A 20617-nucleotide genomic window follows, 5' to 3' on the forward strand; every position below is an offset into this window, starting at 1 on the left:
TCTGAGCTGGGGCAGCCTCACCTCCAGTGCTGGGGGCAGTTCTGGTGCCACAATGTAAGTGCTAAACTATGAGAAAGTGCCCAAAGGAGGGCCATGAGGATGGTGAAGGGTCTGGAGGGGAAACCTTATGAGGAGCAGCCGAGGTCACTTTGTTTGTTCAGCCTGGAGAAGAGAAGACTGAGAAAAAGCTCCATGATAGTCTTCAACATTCACAGGAGAGGGAGCAGAGGAGCAGGTATCAAGCTCTTCATTCTCATGACCAGTGAGAGGACTCAAGAAAAGAGCATGAAGTTGAGTCAGATGAGATTTAGGTTAAGTATCAGGAAAAGATTTTTCATCCAGAAGGTGGCTGGGCACTGGAAAAAGCTCCTCAGGGAAGTGGTGACAGTGCCAAGCCTCACAGAGTTCAAAAAGCATTTGGAAAGCTGTCAGGCACATGGTGTGACTCTTGGCCTGTCCTATGCAGGGTCAAGAGTTGGACTTCATGATCCTGATGGGTCCCTTCCAACTCAGCATATTCTGTGCTTCTACGATTCGTTAGAAGTCATAAACACAAATAAATCCTTTACATTCAGTGAGGATAAACACCATTGAATTTACCAGCTGAGTGAATACTTAAGTGAAGATCTTAACAGAGACATGGAAGCCAAATCTAAATGTTTGAGCAGAAGACGCTCAATGATTTTCATACATGGCCAGCAATTAGAAATCCCTAAAAGCATTGTCAGGTTAATCTCACTTTCAGTAAATCCACTAATATCAAATAAATCTCTGCTTCCATGAGAGAGAAAAGAATCTATTATGGTTCTAGTTACATGATACTATTGGGAAATTAGAATTTGATTCTCCACTGATGTTAGGCCTAATTTTAAAAAACCCCCCAAAACAGCACCAATTAATTAATTCATATTCCTAGTGCTAAGACAGACTCTCCAGTTTGTTTTTAAAGAACCTTTATACTCAGGAGGAGTGATGTAAGAAAACAGAGTAAAACCTGTGTGATTATATACCTGGATATATCAACTATTTATGTGTAACTTGACTTTCAGTAGCAGTCAATTGAAGCAGGGATCTGAGCTCAGTTTAATCATTTGGTTTTCAATGTCCACATTGGAATTTTAAATGTATCGGTGTGGTCTTACCCAGAAATTAATCAAATGCACATAAAGAGGAGTAAGAAGAAAAAAAGTTATCTGAAAGGAATGCTGCTTTTGAAGCATAAAGGCAAAACCAAAGTAGAGAAAATAGTCAAGGGCTGTACTTGTTGTTCTACCCACACTAACATCTTTCCCTTTAAAATTTCTCTTAGGTATTTTTCACACGTTTGTCTATTTGACCTTTGCCTTCTGGCAAATCATGGCAGCTGCTTCTCATTTCGCAATCCTTCACCAGTGCAATCTGTTTTGTCATCCTGCCTTGATTCATGCTCATGACCCTTGCTTCACATTCAGGCAGGGGAGTAGCAAGGCTGAGGGCCTGAGCAGCTGGGTAGGGAGAGATGGCAGCTTTCACAGAGCTGCTCTGTCCTTCCCCTTTTTCACTCAGGCGATGACAGACAAATGCAATATGCAGAGTGCACTTCTATTCCAGGCTTGCCCAAGAACGTAGGAGTTATCCCTGATGCCAGGGACAATGTGGGTTACTGTTGTCTCACCACCAGCAAACAAAAAGCTGGCTAAGACCTCGAGTTGCCATTGTTCCTCCTCCTTCCAAGGGGGAGGGCAGCAGCACAGTCTGTGGCAGCCTCTCTTCTCACAGGAGAGCTATGGGAAAGCCAGCCTACTGGCTTTGTCAGCTCCTAAGTAATCCAGCTGGGTGAAATACAAGCTTTGCTTTTGTGAAACAGCAGCTGTACCAGAGCCCTGATGTTTCCACAGGAGTCCCCAGTACCACCATCATCACTGCAACTCCATCCAGGAATGCAACACAGCACAAAAAGGGGAAGATGAGTGGCATCAGAAACACTCTGCTGCTCAGTAGCCCTGTTTTGCACTCACAGCCCATCTGAAATAAGCCCTGACCACAGCAGTACTCACATATGCTGAGCTGTCCCCTGTCAAAGAGCAGGAGAGATTGCTCCCTCAGTTTCTTCCATCCTTACCTGGTTGTATACATGTTTCCTGGTAATCTAAGCAGCAGTTTCCAAGCTTGACACAATCTTTATCACAACGGCAGCTTCCAAAGGTCCTTTCAAAGCAACGACCTTTGCAGGTTTTCACTGTAATATTGGATAGTGTTAGATATCAGTGGCTGAGCCCAAATCAGTCAACATGCAAAAGAAACTAACACAGCCAGCGTGTGAAATGACACAGTTGGCGATTCCAACGTACTGGATGGCTGCAAAAACAGTGGCAGCCAAAGGAAACACTTGATCCAACCAAATGCTTATTTCCTCTTACTGAACAAAAATAATTTTTCATCATATTGAACAAAGGGTTCTGTTCTCTTTAGCAGGGGCATGGTGTTTCAGTATTGGCAGAAACCAATGAAATAAAAGGTAGTTGTGACTGTCCTCACCCCAGAGTTACAGGAAGATGTGAGTACAGTCCCTCAGAGTATGTAGGATCTCAAGATGTAAGGATGGCTGTTCCAAAGCAGACACAAGAGATACAAAAATGATACAGGTTTATTTTTTGTTCAATTTCAATATAAAAAAAAACATAACATTCTTCCACTAGATTGGTGTTGCTGAGAGCAGGGGGATAATCATAAAAAAAATTTAACAACCAAATCCAAACAAACAAAAAACCCCAAACCCCAACCAAACAACAACAAAACAACAAAAACAAACAAACAAAAAGAACTTAAAAAAAAACACCACCACCACCCAACTAGAAACTAGTGATGTGAACGATTAACAAAAATTAAGAATTTGGTCCCTCTGTCTAATTCTGAGCAATCACCAGAAGGGAGTGAGGGAAATCCATCATTTGGCTCATCTTCTGAAGAATCTTGAGATATGTGATATTAGGAAAATGAGATACTAGTGAACCAATACTGCTGAGCTGTAATAAAATGAGAAGAAACCTATATATATTGTAACAGAAATTGTATAAACTGAACTTCTGTTGAAAATCCTTTTATGTTCAGCTTTGAAATTATTCTTCATAGTTGCTCCCAAAGTGAAGCCTAACTTCTTAAAAAAAAAAATCTTTCGTAACTTTCTACCTGAAGAAACTTCACTACTGAAAAAACCACATATTTTTCAGAACAGAAAACAGACAGAGGAATTCCACCAGGAATGTTTTCAGGCTACAATTCTAACCACTAAAACAAATAATCTCTTTTTTTCCTCCATAATTGACTGGAAAAGATGAAGAACAAATGTTCCAGGACAACATGAAATACAAGTTGTTGTGTTTTGTTGTTTCAATTTGGTTTTTTTTAATGGTGAACTGAAAAAAGCCAGCCATTCACCACAGTGACAGCCGGGATACATGGAAGCTGCCAGATCAGACACTGAGTACCAGGATCACTTTACCTCCCAAGTGAGTACACACAATCATTGACTACACCTGAGGTTTATTTTCTGATATTTTTATTCCCCTCTTACTGATGCTGCTTCAAGCAATGCATGCAATCCTCCTCCTGCAGCAAGAAGGGTGGCATTCTGATAGTATGAAAATTAATTCACAACCAAAAAAAGGAATTGTTGAGTAACATTACTAAATAAAAGACATAGTATTTACCATCTTTTGAACAGCTAGGCTTCAGGCCAAATATACATCCTAGGATTGTCGTTAACACGCAGACACAGAGTACCTGTGGGACAGGAAGGAAAAGAAATAATATTAAATTACCATTGAATGGTTTTGAAAGTGCTCATTTTCTCTGTAATGCTATACAATTGTACTGAAATTCATAAACATGCTGATTTGGAGGCCGATTTCACTGTTTTCACCAGCAGTTTTCACTTCCACAAGTAGTTATGTTGCTTGCAATTAACTAGCAGTGTATGAACATGCTCGTCACAACTGGGTCTATGTATATCATTTCTTCTCAAGTCCTTTAGCATAGACATATATCAATGTTTTTCTTGATTTCTTTATATCATTCTTTCATGATGATATATTTCTATTTCTTACACATTTTATAGAAAACTCCTTTACTCCACTCCTTCCTCGTATGTTGTTCTAAGAGGGTGAAGTTTTGCCATTAACCACAGACGACAAACAGAAGGCATACCCTTAAGTGATACCTATAATTTTCTTAGGCAGGAAAACCCTTTCCCACTTCCTACTATCCAGTTCATACTAGATCTGGGTCCACACCATGGTAAGCAACTGTGGGATGTCACATCAAGGCTGACCACAGTGTCTTGCACTGACCAGAAACTACGGCTGTGTTCATTATGGATTCTGGATGCACTGAAGTTATAGAACAAGCACTATATAACCCAGGTCCAGCATGTCACACCAGGACTTAATGCCTACTCAAATGCAAAAACAGATTTCTTTTAACTTCATGAAGTATTGGGTTTATTCCATAAACTCTTTGAAAAAGTATGCATACTGTAAGTGCTTAGACAGTAATTAAAGAGAAGCCAAGAATGCAGTTACAACAGCCATTCTATTTAAGTCTAGAATGTAATAAAGTACTTTGCCACAAGTCCTGAAACAGAACATGCTGCAATAATACAGGCCTTCTTATACATAAGAATTTGGGAAGCTCTGGGTAGGGAAAGATTGTACATACCACCTTTCCAGTCACTGTTTTCTGTGGAAAAATCACATTGAAGCAATACTTCAATAACTTCACATACATGGCTACACAATTCTGTCCCTTTCTTTCTCCTTTCCCATCAGCAAAATCTGCTGAGTCAGCCTTGAGTAGGATGCCTGAATCATACTGTGATGTGGCAAAAATTCCCTCCATTTTAAAATGCACCTAATTATTTCTCAAGTTTATTCCTTTTAAATACTGTAAGCACTTCAGTAACTAAAAACTATTTGTGTTGTTTTTAATAACTCTACAGTTTACTATGCAATTTTGTTCACTAAGCAGTTAATAAAGACAGCAAGAAAGCAATTTCTGGAATGCGTAGTATTGGAATTCAGCTATTACTCTGAATTTTTGAACTAAAAATTATTAAAAAATCACATTAATTAATATAAAAATATTTCATATATAACATTTATTTTAAAATTGAGCAATAGACTGGACTTGATGAAGCTGTGGCTCAGAATTCTGAACCAGGCAAGTCACTGGAATCTTATTCTACATCACATGCAGCATAGAAATAAGCATTTTTCAGTTCAATTACAGTCTTTGAATTGACAGGGGAAGAAGCAAAATAATAAAAGACTGAAGGGGAAAAGCATCATCTATTCACCTGGATATGAAAAAACTTACAGAAAGATGCATGTCTCCATTAAACCCAGCTATCAAGAATGAACACAAGTACAGAAATTTGTACTTTTCTTTTTTTGTTGTTGTTTTTGGGTCTTGGGGTTTTTTTGGTTTTTTTTTTGTTTTGTTTTGTTTTGTTTTGAAATCACAATACCAACAGGTGCAGCATCAACACTTCCTGTTACATCAGTATCAACGATGTTATTTTCAATGTAAATTATTCTGGACCTTTGAAATCCCTCATATAAAATATCACCTAGATAAGAACAGGTGTGCAGGGAGATAGGTGACACTTCAAATGCAAGATGTCAAAGCCCAGCAAAATCAGTGGAGAGGGCAAGACCTGTTACTGTCCTTTCAACATTATTATTCTGCTATTGTTATTTTTATTAAATTACAAATTGATTAATTTATTTTTTTAAAAGCCAGGTTGAGCAAATTTTATTTCAGGGTGAAGATTTATTGCTTCTCTGCTCCCACCAGGCCCTGCTACTAAGATCAAGAAGTAGAATGTCCTGTGAGATGTGAACACAAACATGCTTTAAAACAAGCAAAACCCACTCTTTTGTGGTTAACAGCTTTATTCCCATATCTTTGTAACAGCTTTATTTCCGTATCTTTGAATAGCTGCCTAGACCTATGACCTATGGGACTTTGTCCACCTAAGGCATCCCTGTCCAGAAAACACATTGCAGTGCCACTAAATGGACTATTAATATTCCCTGATGGAGTTTCAGTGTGGGTGATGCAGGAATTTAATCATTAATGCAGGAATTTAATCATTAATACAAAAATAAAATCTACATAAAACCCACCCTAAAGCAACAGCATTATAATACTTCTCAATGTAAAACTGGTTAAACTTTGCTAAAATTCTCACAAATAATTTCTGTGATTTTTGCACCAAATGTAATAAAACCACAGTTTTGTCTTGTATTCCAGGTTGTCAGTTCTATGCTTCTATGAACATAATTCCAAGAAGCAAAAACAAAAGGATTATGTTCACTGAGGCACATGAGTACTCTTTTGTGTACAAAATACTACAAAATGCAAAACTAAATGCAATTATATATTAAGATCTTGAAACTCTTGACTCACTACATTAAATCCTTTGTTTTCTTAACCTTAGTCCCATTAGCTTAAATTTTTGTCTGAAAAATATTTTAGTGCAAAACACTAAAGCTTCCCCCTCCTTTTTGCTTTCCTCTTTCTTTCCTTCTTTAACAGTTAATAAAGATTTTTTACAAAAACAGTAAGTTTATGCATTAAACATCTGACAGTGTTCTAGGACAGCCAAATCTAACCCAGTGGAACCTCATGCAATTGCAGCTTAATGTTTAAGGCTTTGAATTGAAGCTTTATTTTCTGCCTGAATGACTTCAGTCACATGGATATTATCCACACAAATGGCAAAATGTTCTGCTGGAACAATAATGAGCAGCTAATACTGGCCAGCAGCAGCAGTCCTGACTAGGCACAGCAAGAGGTGTTACACCAGTAGTTGACCTATTGTCAGTGGAAAGGCCCAAAGATTACCAACTCTGTAGATGATGAAGAATATTCAAACTATTTTTAAAGATCCAGATACTCACTGAATCTCACTGCTGCACCCTAAAGATGAACCTGTTTACTTTGCTTCTTTCTATATTGCAACATATCTCTGCTGTCCAGAGAAGTTGTGGACGCCTTGGAAGTGTTCCAGGCCAAGTTGGACAGGGCATTGAGGAACCTAGCAGAAGGTGTCCCTGTCCATGGCAGGGGGGCTTGGAACTATATGGTGTTTAAGGTCCCTTCCAACCCAAACCATTCTGTGATTCTATAAGAAAACCTCACCACAGCAAGTAGGTTACTAATTTTACCTGACCTGCTTTACATACAGGTAGGTCAGGCTGGAGATGCTGCAGCCTGCTACATAAAGATTATAGATTTTTTTAATCCATACAAAGACAAGTAGCTGCATGCATGCTTGTTTACTAACAAGGACCTTGTTTAGCATCCTGCAGCAAGCACCAAATTCACAGCTCTAGCTACTACCACATTGTCAACATAACACCTGCCTTGAAGGTTTAATCTGCCTTTTTAAACCATAGGAAGAAATCTTACCTGTTCTCTCTCAGCCATATTCCTCCACTCAAAAGAGAATGCAAGAATTGAGAACAAGGTGCCATTAAGAAAGAATATGGGAATCCAATATTTCATAGGAAAACAAGTAAAATTGAAGAACCTGGCCTTGTAATACACAAAAGTAGAAAAATAAAGTTTTATGATCTGGATCTATGAGGTTACTAGCACAAACTGTCAGATTCAGTTCTAATGTCGCATCTGAGCAAAGGTTTTTAAAACAACACAGTAACAACAGCAGAGAAGAAAATGTCCTTTTTTGGTTTAAAAATAATTTTTACAAAGTTTGTTTTGGAATCACAAAAACATTGTCATCTAGGGATGAATCTTTGTCCCATCACTGCTTCCTTTACGTGGGAGGAAGCAATAAAAGCTTTGCTTTGTAAACAATTATAATGGTTGGGAATAGGTGGTTGAAAGTCTGGAAAACTGCAATCCTGAGAACATTTCAAAAGCCTTTGACTTCAAAAGCCTTTCATTTTGAGCTGGGCAAATGGAAATATGATAGCATGGTTAGAGAGGAGAATAATTTCCCTCACTCATCTCTAGAGCTGCAGCTGAAGAGAATTTTTCAGCAGTAATTTTGGGGAGCTGCTGGAAGGGCTGGAGTCAGCAAAGCATGCAGGCTGCGAACACCTGATCCCAAAGAGACTCCTCAGCTGTACAAGTCTTACTGACACACAAAGAAATCTCTCACTGGCCTTAGCTACTGCCACCTTTCCTATCAAATTTTAGTCCTCCTTTACACAGTTGATACTACTGTCCCTTTCTCTTCATTCTTCTCTAGCTCTGTCCACCTCCCCAACGCCCCTCCTCATTCTGTATTCTATATTCTATATTTTCTTTGGCAAAGAATGTACTGATACTTCTTTTAAGGAATTATCATTCTGAATTACATTTATTTCTGTGTTGATCTTCCTCACTCTTTGCCTGCCACGTACCCAGTTGCTTTCTGTCTCCCTTCCTTCATCCCTGGTATTCCATGGCCAACAAAACTTGCCACTCCAAGGTTTAAGACACATCCATTAACAACTATGCAATTATCAAGGAAACCATGCAAAATAATGTTTTTCCATCCTAATCTCCACGATTGGTTCTCACAGTTGTGTCATACATATCCATGAAGGCAGGATGTCTAGACAGGGTCTGTAATGCCAGTATTAAGAAAACCCATGGAATTTTCCAAAACCACTGGGATCTGCGAAAGGCATGCTGTGTTTTCATTGTTTTGTGCACCTAGAATAGATGATGACTGACCTGAACCTTAACACTAAAATATCTTCGAGAAAGAATTTCACCTGCAAAAATGTAAAGAACACAGTAACAAATAATAAATTTCAAGCAAGAACAGTGTCACCTTCTGACAGTTAAAAATGCAGACAGCATACTGTATAAAGGGAAAAAAACTACACTTCTCTACACTTGCCAGGGGCAGCGGAACACTTACTCATGCTTGTAAAAATTATTTTTAAACCAGCATAAACCCCTTGCCAACAACTCAGTTTTATTCAAAAGCAGCGGTTACTTAATAAAGTTTAATAAACTGAAAGGAGGTAGATACTTCAGTCACACCAGTGCAGCTACTTAAGTAACACTTTAGTAAATCACCTAAAAAAAAAAATAAATCAGCACTGAACCAAGTGCACCACCTCCTTCTTGCACCAGTCATCTCTTCTTTCCACATTTGTAAATATTTTTATGATCTACAAAGACTTGATTCTGTTGATCTACATTCCACTCGTAGAGGCCAGCAGGAGGAGAATTGCTGAGGCTCCCAGGTCCTGGCTGTTGTAAGATACGGGAGGTGACTAATTCTGAAGTCAGTGGATCAAAATGCTGGAGATAACACCCAAAACGTTTTGAGAGCTAGAACTATTTACCATGAAAATGCACAGGCATTATTGTTTTTCTTCCTCAAAGAGGCACATAGGACGTCTACTCTCATTCTTTCTATTGAATGTTCTCAGGACTGTTATTATGTGCTATTGCAACCAAAGGCCATTCAAAGGACAAGAGTGTTTTTAAGGTAGATTGAGCCACTGTAAGGTATTATAAAAGCCTTCACACAGCTCACCAGAGTGATAGCACTTCACTCATTAGAGAATTATCAGCAGAAGACTATCATCATACTATATAGCTCTCTAATACCTTCCGAAACTATTCCAGCATCTGCTTTTAATGAAAAGATACCAAAAGACAGAAGAGTTAGCATCTGTCAGCTAGTCAGCTGGAATTTAAAATATTTTTCTTATTTGTTGCTTGCCCAACTGTGAAGGTACATACTCTCCTGGAAGTCATTAACACTTGAGCTGTTGTTATCAAAGCTTTACCCCAGCTGTTACCTTTTTCACTGCACTTAAGATCATGGGAGAATTTAGAGAATAATTAAAGTGCAACAATATGCTAGCCAAGAAGAAGGGGAAATAAAACATCAATTGACAAAAAGCAGATAGCAGCTGACTCTACTATTTAATCAGCGAGTAGATTTTTGTAAAAACCTAAGGAAAAGAGGACTGAAAACTCATGTTATGAGAAAAAAAGTAAACATTGTACTTTCAAGTACAATTCTTTTATTCAACACAGCAGACTAAGAACACAGAACAAAGCCCACTGCATGTCATCCGCTTTAGTGGCAACCACATATGAATGCACAACTGCATAGAAAGGAAATAAACTGTCAGTAATTATACCAACTAAAATTTGTTTTACAAACAACTGGCACTTGACTCATAAATAAAAGCAAAATTGGATCTCAAAATATGGCCTTGAGCCATCTTCACACCCTTCTATTCCAGATGTCCCTTTTCAAGAATGAAGGCAAAGCTTTTCCAGTTTAGATTACTGTCATGAGAGTTGTGACAAGAACAGAGTACAGAGGGGGCGGCTTCTACAGGGTACTGATTATACCACAAAATATACCAAGTAAACCTATATTCACATCCATTTTTCTTTGTCAGATACTGTTACAACTGCCACCATGACAGCAATATTAACTTCCCCAGGAAGACAAAATGACCTTAAAGAATAAGTGAAGAAATCCTGTAGAACACAAGATTATTAGGAGTGTGAAATAATTGCAGAACCACAAGCAGTATGAGAAGAATGTAGGGCAAATCAGGTTTCATACAATCATTTAGGCTGGAAAAGACCTTTAAGATCAAATCAAACAATTTCAGTTATTCATTATAAGCCTTTACTAAGTACACTGATATCGATCACAGACTCATCTTCAGCCCTGAATCCTTTGACCATTTTCCCAAAACAAAGACAAGGGATGATAAAGAGGGCATTATTTACCTCAGCACCTTTTGAATATAGCCCCTCAAAAAATAAAAAAAAGCAGACTATCAAATTTTGATACCTCACAACATGGAAACATATTTGAGCCAGAAGAAGGTTCTGGAACTGGCCCATTTACCAGTGTTAAACAGTGAAATGAAATATACATGGTCAGGTTGGATTATTGATCTTCTTGAAGAAGCTACAACACTTTTTTTTATTCTAGGAACAAAAGCAACCAGTGTTTAACACAAACTTGTATCCACAGACTACCACATTAGAAAGCATTTATGTATGTTGATTTGCCTATATGCCATTACACAGCAGAACCGAGACAAGGCTATGCTCACTGACTCTCTTCAGAAACGCAAATACTACATTTTTTCTTATTCCTTCCTTTTCTCCTTAGCTAACCTATTGTGTTAAACAATTAAACATTATTTCATTTGCAAAAAATCCTTACTTATGCCACTTTTCTTTATCCTCCATCACACCCCATTTACCATGAAAGCCACTGCTGCCTTATAAACTCACAGGAAAGTTTTTATACAGGTGACTTGTGCAACATCTATGCAGAAAAGTACTATTTGCTTTTCAGTGCAGAAAGTGTTTTTTGAAAAGAGGTCAGGAAGTACATCAAAACAATGTAAAAATATCATTCCAATATTGAGCATTATAAAATAGCTTCTCTTAAAACCACATCTGCTACTGTTTCATTCAAATGGGACACTGTTATGATGCAGTACATCAATAAATTCTATCATAGGTCACAGTAATACTTGCCAATATATTAATTTCTATTTTCAGCTCCAAGGTGAGAAAATCTTCCTATCTTTCATGTTTTTAAAGCCTTTATTTACTCTGCTCCTCCTTTCAGCCAGAGGGAACAATAACACAGCTTCCACTGCAAGTCAAATCAGAACAATTCACTCTGTATAATTCCAGTGATACCAGTAAAAAAACGCAAAGGAAAATTTTTGAAGAGCAGGAGTTGGAAGGAAGCCCTGCACAGTTTTTATATCTTTGGCCTTGACTGAAATCCAAGTTTTAGGGCAGTACCTAAGTTGTTCTGAATTCAAGACAAAATTATTACTACAGGAAGCCTATCCACTTAAACTGTGTTCTTTATTATTTTAGTATCCAAGAGTTTTACAGAACCATATGAAGGTGTTCAGAACACAAGCTGCCTTACTCCTCCCAGGAATTTGGCTGGCTGTGCTTGGGGCCATGTGTTCCCTGGTATTAGTTCAGTTATTGATAGTACTATTTGGGAGATCTCAATCAGTCTTGATGATAGCTCTTCAATAAAAAGCTAGAGAAAGCCTCGAAGAGTCACTCTCCTCGTTTTAGCCAGCCTTACCTCTGTGCCCTGTCTGGAATTTGGTACAGCCACACTGCAGTCAAGTCCATCCTGGCCATTTATTCCTTTGACCCAAACTCACAGGCCTGCCTTATCTTACCTTGGACCTCTCTTACCATTACAGACTCATCTGGCAATTTAGACCTGGTTGGTGTCCCCAAATCCACTGTGCTCACTTGGCTCACACACAGCGAGACTGTCCCTTTCCAATAAGGGCACTGGCTTGTTGCCACAACTGGATACAGTTTTACTTTCTCTTCCAGCATGACCTGCCTTCACCTGGTGCCTGACAGGTAGGCAAAGATTTACTGCAAACATTACTGCAAAATTAAAAAAAACATGATGGAAACCCTAAGGCACAGATTACACCAGAACTCTGAATGCTGGAGCAGTGAATATGAGCACACAACACCAATCACAACCCAATTCACTCATTTTGCCTGAATGGACCAAAGGGCTGAGCCAAGGACACTGCGGCCTAATCTACACTGCCATTCTCCACTCCTATTCCTAGGCCAATGTGCCTGTTTTCAGGCATCCAGCCAGCCAGCAGCACTGACAGATGCACCGGTCACACAGCTGGGGGTGCTTCAGCCTCAACCAAGATTTGCACTCCAGCTGTAGTCCAGGCAGCCAGAAGCATCCACACACACTGCATTCCAAGGGGTGACTGAAACCTCCTGCGTGGCTTAAATCCTCCAATTCAGCTACAGAAAAGACTATTTGGTCGTTTTATTGATGCTAAAAGCCATACCTGAACTACCCAGCTGAAAGCGAGCTGAAGTTTGCTTGGCCAATCTTCAATCAAGCTTGATTGTGTATCCAAGTCCAACCCAGCTGGGCAATAAAATTTAAACTGAGTTCTGATTACAGTTTTTAACAAAGATGGTCTCTAGTCTCCCTTTGTGAAGATTTTTATAAAAGTGGAATTTGGGCAGCTGTTTTCCTCTGTTGTTGTTTTGGTTTTGCAGTTGGTGTTGGGTTTTGTTTGTCTGTGTTCACTGGTGCTTGATTTGGGTTCTTTTATTCTATACTTCAAAATCCCCAACTAAATGGAAAGACTTAATTCCTGCAGGTGTTTCTTTGGACAATAGTTTTTTACTTCACATAGCTTCTGCCTTTTAGGATAGGTTATGCCAACTAACTCTATGAAGTGTAAATAAAGCAAGAATACAAATTAAACATGGAAACTCTTCAGAGCTAAAATTTCTAATTTTTTTTTATTGTATAGAGCAAGTTTATGACTTTTGTCTTCAATACCCAGCAGGAAAATTGCCACTTGAAGGGCAATAAAGAAATTTTGGGGTTACATTTCCCTGCATATAATGAGAATTACTTGCAAAGTCTTCCCTAAAAAGTGAGTAGACTGAAGCAAAACATTCAGCTATAATGATTTTTAAATTCAAACCCCAAACTTTTTTTGCTGGATTAAATTGGGTAACAATGTCTTTATTTTTTATATGTATAGTTACAATTTTATTCTAATTAATGCATTTAAGCAATATCAACTGCAACTCAATAAAAAAATGTTTTGTCAAACACCCTGTGTTCAGACTTTAAACCAAGTCACAATTGAAGCTGGAGAGCTCTAACATTGGCAGAAGACAGCTGTAAAGCATCCTTGTTTCCCAGCATTGGAAGAGATTTTCCTACAAATTATTAAGATATTGGAGATCAGCCAAGAACTCTTTTAATAGTTCTAAATTGAAAGTGCTTCAAAGTCTATTAAAATATGGCAATCTTGTTACCATCATTCTTTACTTCACATTTCACCAAGGGATATTTAATGCCAAAAAAATTTAAGTCACCAACAGTCACTCTAATATTACTGTTGAGCTGTGTGGTGTTTCTTGGATCTCAGAAGTCCCATCTAAACTCAATCCAGCACTGCCATGGAAGCAAGTAATTTCAGCAAGGACCACCTTTCCCTACTGAAAAATAAAGAAAAAGTTACAAGCCACATAAAGCAAAATAATACAAAAAAAGGATGAAATTGAATGGTTTGCTGAGGGCCAAAAATAGATTAAAGACTGAACATGGCACCCAGGCCTCTCCGATTCAGACAACAGCATCCTTCAATCCAGTGCTTGAGAACTGACTGATACCCACAAAAATACCCACACTGAAGTCAGCTGAAGTCAATAACCACAGTCCAAATTACAGGGTTTGGGTAATTAAATACATATTCTGCCTTTTTTATCGAAAAAAGAATATGCATACACATTAATAATTTTGTTTTAAAGTACTAATCTATACAAATGTTTGGGTACCTTCAAACATCTTTAAGAGGAAAACCATCAGCATGAAAACAACCAAACAGGAATACAATCTTCCCAATAATAGTAAAAGAAGGTTGTTCCCACATCTTCATCTATGGGGAGGAAAAAAAAACCAAATAACAAAACCAGACAAACCTACTGTTATCTCCAAAATCCTGACATAGCACACCCATCTTTCCCCGCCTGAGCCCAAAGACAGCAGCTATGAGCTATTTTCAAATGAAGTGGTGAAAACCTTTCAGGTCTCATACAGAATATCTTTACATCCAATAGATCTTTTTTCTACACTTAGACTCTTTGCTGACTGCAGCAATGGCAAATATGAACTGGCAACAGAAATTCTCCCTTGGGCAGAGATTGTCTCTATTTATGATAAATAGGGGTTTATGACTCATAAAAGCTTAATATAGCAGCCAATGGATGACTGAAACCAGATTTATAGAATAATGGAGCAGATATTCCTGAAAACTACACTAAGGTACATGGAAAATAAGAAGGCGATGGCTATTGTGGCTTCACTAAGGGCCAACTGTGTCTGACAAATTTGGTGGCCTTCTAAAATGGGATTACAGCAGTGGTGGAGGAGGGAGAACAAACCCAAATCATCTACCTGGACTTGTGCAAAGCATTTGGCATGCTCTGCATGAAATCCTGGTCTTTACACTGGAGAGACATGGATTTGACAGAGGGACATGGAACTGGCTGGATGGTCACACTCATGAACTATGCTTAGGGGCTTGATGTGCCCGTGGAAACCAGTGAGGAGTGCCTTCCTCAGGGTCAGCATAGGGACCAGCACTGCTGGGCATTTTGTCACTGACATGGGCAGCAGGATCAAGGCACCCTCAGCAAGTTTGCCAAGGGCACCAAGCTGTGTGGTGCCATCAACAGGAGGGAAGGGATTGCCGCCCAGAGGGGCCTGGGCAAGCTTGAGAGGTGGGACTGTGCAAAGGCCAAGTGTGTGCCCCTGCATTAAATCCCTGTACCAGCACAGGCAGGGCAGAGACTGGTTTGAAAGCAGCCCTGAGGAGAAAGACTTGGGGCTGTTAGTGGAGGAGAAGCCCAATGTGACCCAGCAGCCCCAGCTGGTCTGCAGATGGCACAAAGCTGAGCAGTGCAGTTGACATAACAGAAGAATGGGATGTCATCCAGAGGGACCTGGAGAAGCCTGAGAAGTGGGACCACGAGAAGCTAATGAAGTTCAACAAGTGCAAGGTGCTACACCTGGGTTAGGGCAATCCCTGAGGTGAGTGCAGACTGGGAGAAGGCCTCACTAAGAACAGCCCTACAGAGAAGGACTTGGGGGTGCTGGTAGATGAAAAGCTGGGCACAGGCTGTCAATGTGCACTCACAGCCCAGAAGGTAAACTGCATCCTGGGCTGTACCCACAGAAGTGTGACCAGCAGGTCAAGGGAGGGGATTCTGCCCCTCTACTCTGCCCTTTTGAGACCCCACCTGGAGTGCTACATCCAGCTCTGGGGCCCTCAGCATAAAAGGAATTCTTAAGACTTCTTGAAGCAAATCCAGAGGAGGGCCACAGAGAGGTAGACCACCTCTTCACAGTGAAGATAGGTGGAGAGAGTTGAGGCTATTCAACCTGAAGAAGAGAGAGCCCTGACAAGACCTTACAACACCTTCCAGTAGCTGAAGGGGCCAATGAAAAAGCTGGAGAGAGACTTGTTACAGAGCACATAGTGATTGGACAAGGGGAAATGGCCTTAAACTAAAAGAAGGTATATTTATATTAGAAATTGAGAAGAAATTATTTATTGTAAGGGTGACAAGACATTTGAAAATATTGCCCAGAGATCTGTGGATACCCCATCCCTGCAAGGGTCCAAGACCAGAATAGATGAGCTTTGAGCAACCTGGTCTAGCGTAGGTGTCCCTGCCCATTATAGAGGAGTTGAAACTGGCTGATCTTTAAGGATCTCTTCAGACCCAAACCATTTTATGATATTATAAGGCTAGAAGAGACCTGAAGAGGTCTTCAGTTCAATCTCTTGCCCAGTGTTGGAAGTTGGCTAGTTTTTAGGATGTGCCTTAAAAAAAAATAAAAAAGACTGGACAGCCTTAATGAAAAAAAAGGGGGAAAAAGCTTACAGACTATAAAAATATTAAGTGCATTCCACAGCATTGTTTTTAAACTTCCCAATTTATTATTTTTATGCAATCTGAAATGCTTGAGTTACTCTTTAGATGAGACTAACACACTTCCAAAGTCTCAGTCTGAACCTTACCTGGATTTTTTTTGTATTTTTTTTTCTACTTTGGAATCCTCAGGCTGCAAAACTCCTTAAGAATTTTTCCAACAAAAGTGTCAGTTTAAATGAGTTTTCCAGTTCTGACAAGAAGTCTGAAGCTGTTGAAAAGAAACATTCTCCTACATTATTACTTAATTTCTCTCAATGTTTCAGCTGTTAGACTGGCATGGAAAAATTTATTTTAATGGAATGAATGAATCAGACCAAAATGCAATGCCTGAGCTCCTGGCAAGTGGGAAAACCTCAAGCATAAGCAAAGGTTATGCTGCTCTTGGGCAGCAGCATACTGCTCACTCACACAACAGCCTGGAGAGACTACAGACAGACAGACAGCTCACTGGGCTTTGAGGGACAGAAGTTTGAGCTTAGAAAACTGGCAAGACAGTAAATAGAATGGTGGCTTTAGGTGCTTAGTGAAGCACTGTGGGTTAGTAAAACCCCTCACTTGTGGCATCCTCCCTCTGCAGCAGCAGCAGCTGCTCTGTGATAGGATAAGGTTGGCTTGTGGACAAGAGCTGGGAATGTTGAGGTTGTGTTCACAAACTGCACACACATCTGCAGGTGGCAGGCACTTGTGAAGGAAGAGCAGAATGCAGTCCAGTCTCAGCTTTCCAGAAAAATAAGAAGACAGATTCAAGTATTCCTTAATCAGCAGAAATGCATTAATGAGTTTTTAGAAAATTTCAACATAAGCTCACTTGAAAGCAGTCGTTTCCGGGATTTTTTTATCTACATAAATAAAGGAGGCAATAGCACATACAGCCAGGATAAATGCAGGCAAATTAGATTTACCTACATCTGGACAGTTGAATAGTTTCACATTACTATAAAACTACAAACATCAAGCAGGTAAGTCTACTCACTTTTTTAGTATATTTGCATATCATCAATGCATCAGTTTCTGAGAAAGAACAAACTAGCATTTCCAACTCCAGTTTGCACCTTTCTGACATTTTTAGGTTAAACACATTCTTGTTTTACTCAATCCAGTATCACCTGCAATATTTAGAAAGTTTTCCAAGTTCTCACTGAATATCTTACATCATCTGTGTTTGCAGTCATCCAAAAAATAGTGTATGGCCATAAATATTTAGAATTTTTAAATTATTTTTGTATAGATGACATATTTCACTCTGACACTTTCATGAGCACAGGAGGAAATTTTTGCCAGTTCTCAATGAATGGCATTTGGGAAAAAGAACTTAATTCAGAAGAATAAATAACTGCAAACACTAACTTGTGCTCAACTCCGGTCTCTAAGTGGCTGGGCATCTCTAATAATTTTGTTGCATTAGAGCCTAAAAAGCTCAAGACAGCAATACTAGGTTCTAAGGCTGAAAAGAGCTGAGCTGTTTTCACCATCCAACTGCAGTGGCTTTTATAGCACAACCTTAATCTCCCCAGAAGACAATGAAACTAGCGAGTAACCACAACCTTTTCTTATGGGGACATTTCATCAGAAAAGTAGCCAAAAAAAGTTTTTGCATGGAAGCTACCATGGACCTTTGCATGAATTTTTTTTTCTTATAACATTCTGACAAACTTAGAAACATAATTCACCTTCTGCTATGTTAGAAAGTATGACCAACCTGTAGTCACAATGATATGGGTGGATGAATCATTTGAAAAGGTAGCCAGATTAGAAAGATATCACTAAATTTGGATAGGTACCTTGACATTTCTGCTTCAATGTATAGAGCACTATTTATGCATACATACATAGTGACATCTGCTGCAGTTCCACGACAGGTTCCTTCCAAGAACACCATAATTCTTTCACCTTGGTAATGAATTTAGCCTCATAATGATTACTCCAGGCAGTTTGGAAGGTCTTATTTTCACATCTCTATGGAGAGGATAATTATAATACAGCAGCATAGCTAAAACTGGAAAGTGACCTACCTGCTAACAATGGCTTTGGCTGCTGGGGCTTCTGAACAAGGGCCAAAAGTGCCTCACAGCAGCACTTGGAGACAAACTTTCAACCCACGGTAGCTCGAATTCAGAGAAAGGCAAGTTTTTACACTTCCTCTGTCCTTTTGGCTCTTTAACTCTTTTTAGCTTGTCCAGCCATATTTTCCTGTTTTAACTGGGTTTTGCCTTCCCTGGTGTCCCCCCTGCAGCAAACACCTAAAACCACATGATGAAAGACGAGACAACCATTGACACCACAAAAGAATTTTGAAAGATTCAACGCTGAGGGCCGTCAAAAGAGTAAATCAAGAGTTACGAATCTCTCTCCGAGGCAGGTCGCTGTCTATACGCAATGCCACGGTCCTGACTCCCGAACGGAGCCGTCCCGTAGCACTGCTGCCCCGGGCATCCCGAGGAGCCCGTGCTGCCCAAGGCAGTCACCCTCTTCCAAAACGCCGAGAGGCTTCTGAGGTCCCACCACGGGCTCGTCTCCCATCTCCCCAAGCCTGGAGACGGGCGAAACACCTGCGCCAGCCGCGCCGCTCTCCGCTCCCGCCGGCGAGGTGAGCCCCAGCTCCGCCCGCCCGGCCCCGCGGCGCCCCGGCCCTTACCAGGGAGAGCACTTTGTACGTGTTGGGATCCTTGCTCTTGCCGCCCGGAGGCTTCTCCGGCTCCTCGGCCACCTCCATGGCGGGCAGCATGGGCACGGCCGCAGTCTGCAGCCCGCCATCAGCCGCCCCTACCCCGTCCAGGTGGTCCTCATGGCCCTTGCCCGCTTGCTGCCCGTTCCCCTGCATGGTCCCGCGGCTCTGCCCGCCGCCCGCCCGGACACGGCTATTAATAGCCCGCGGCCCGGTCCCGCCCCGCCCGGAACGCGGACACCGGCGGCCCCCGCTCCCCCGCCGGCAGCGGCGTGGAGGAGGGAGCGGGATGTTCCCGTCCTTCCCTCGGGATGTTCCCGCCTCGCTCGGTCACCCCGGCTCGGCCGCCCCCCGCTTCCCGACCCCTCCCTGCAGGTAAAGGGCGGGCGCGGCCGCGCTCCCTGCGGACCGGGAGGCGGTGCGGGGCCGGAGGACACGGCGCTGCTCCGAAATAGTGTCCGGGGGAGGGCGCCGGGCCGTGTTTACGAGGGAGCGCGGAGAAAGTTTCCGCTGCCCGGTCCCCGGCGGGGGCGGTGGCGCGGCTTTCCCGAAGCCGCCCGGCGGCGGTGGCACAGGTGTGCGCGGGGGCGGGGGTCCCGCTCCCGGTGCCGCTCCCGGTGCTGCCAGAAGCAAGCACCTAGCTCCCAGTGCGCGTTTGCACCCAGAGCGCCGCCGGCTGCTGGTCGCCTTCGCAAGGTGCTTCCCTCCGTCCCTGCCTGCCGTTGTTCGCCCCTTCCCGAGGAGGTTTTCCCCTGCCGTCCGTCAGTGCCTGCGGGATGCCCACAGAAACCCCCGCAACGCGGGGCATCGGGCCAGCCGAGAGCCCGCACACCGGGGGCGCAGCGCAGCCGGAGGTGTCATCACCCGCCCGGGGGACACTGCGACTCCTTTGGGGTGATTTGGTCTGTTCAGCCGGGAGAAGAGGGGACTGAGGGGAGACAGCATCCCAGTTTACAACTTCCTTGTGAGGGGAAGAGGAGAGGCAGGCACTGATCTCTGTGGTGACCGGCGACAGGACTCGAGGAAATGGCCTGAAGTTGTATCAGGAGAGGTTTAGGTTGGATATCAGGAAAAGGTTCTTCATGCAGAGGGTGAACAGGCTCCCCAGGGAAGTGGTCACAGCACCAAACCTGACAGAGCTCGAGAAGCATTTGGACAGTGCTCTCAAGCACATGGTGTGACTGTTGAGGATAGTCCTGTGCAGGGTCAGGAGTTGAACTTGATAATCCTTGTGGGTTCCTTCCGGCTCAGCATATTTTCTGATTCTGTGGCTTTGGACTCATTGCCCCTAAGCCAGGCCCTGCTCAGGGGGCTGGTGGTATTGGGGTGAAATCCATGTTTGATGCCCTTCAGGGCCTTTTATTGGGACTGGCACCATCTGGCTCCAAGATGCCACTTCCCAATCATTCC

The 20617-nt window shown here is 41.6% G+C and overlaps 1 protein-coding gene across 1 annotated transcript in view; it reads right to left on the reverse strand.

Annotated features, from left to right (window-relative positions):
- The window catches only part of ENPP1 (ectonucleotide pyrophosphatase/phosphodiesterase 1), a 52544-nt gene extending 33181 nt beyond the window's left edge, over nucleotides 1-19363 (reverse strand). Inside the window, exons 1-3 of the mRNA XM_059467342.1 lie at nucleotides 19178-19363; nucleotides 3690-3762; nucleotides 2102-2218 (exon numbers count right to left, since the gene is read on the reverse strand). Coding sequence (XP_059323325.1) covers nucleotides 2102-2218; nucleotides 3690-3762; nucleotides 19178-19363 — 376 coding nt within the window. The remainder of the gene's footprint in view (nucleotides 1-2101; nucleotides 2219-3689; nucleotides 3763-19177) is intronic.
- Nucleotides 19364-20617: the final 1254 nt, after the last annotated feature.

This window comes from Ammospiza nelsoni, chromosome 3 (assembly GCF_027579445.1).
Source record: "Ammospiza nelsoni isolate bAmmNel1 chromosome 3, bAmmNel1.pri, whole genome shotgun sequence".
NCBI lineage: Eukaryota > Metazoa > Chordata > Aves > Passeriformes > Passerellidae > Ammospiza > Ammospiza nelsoni.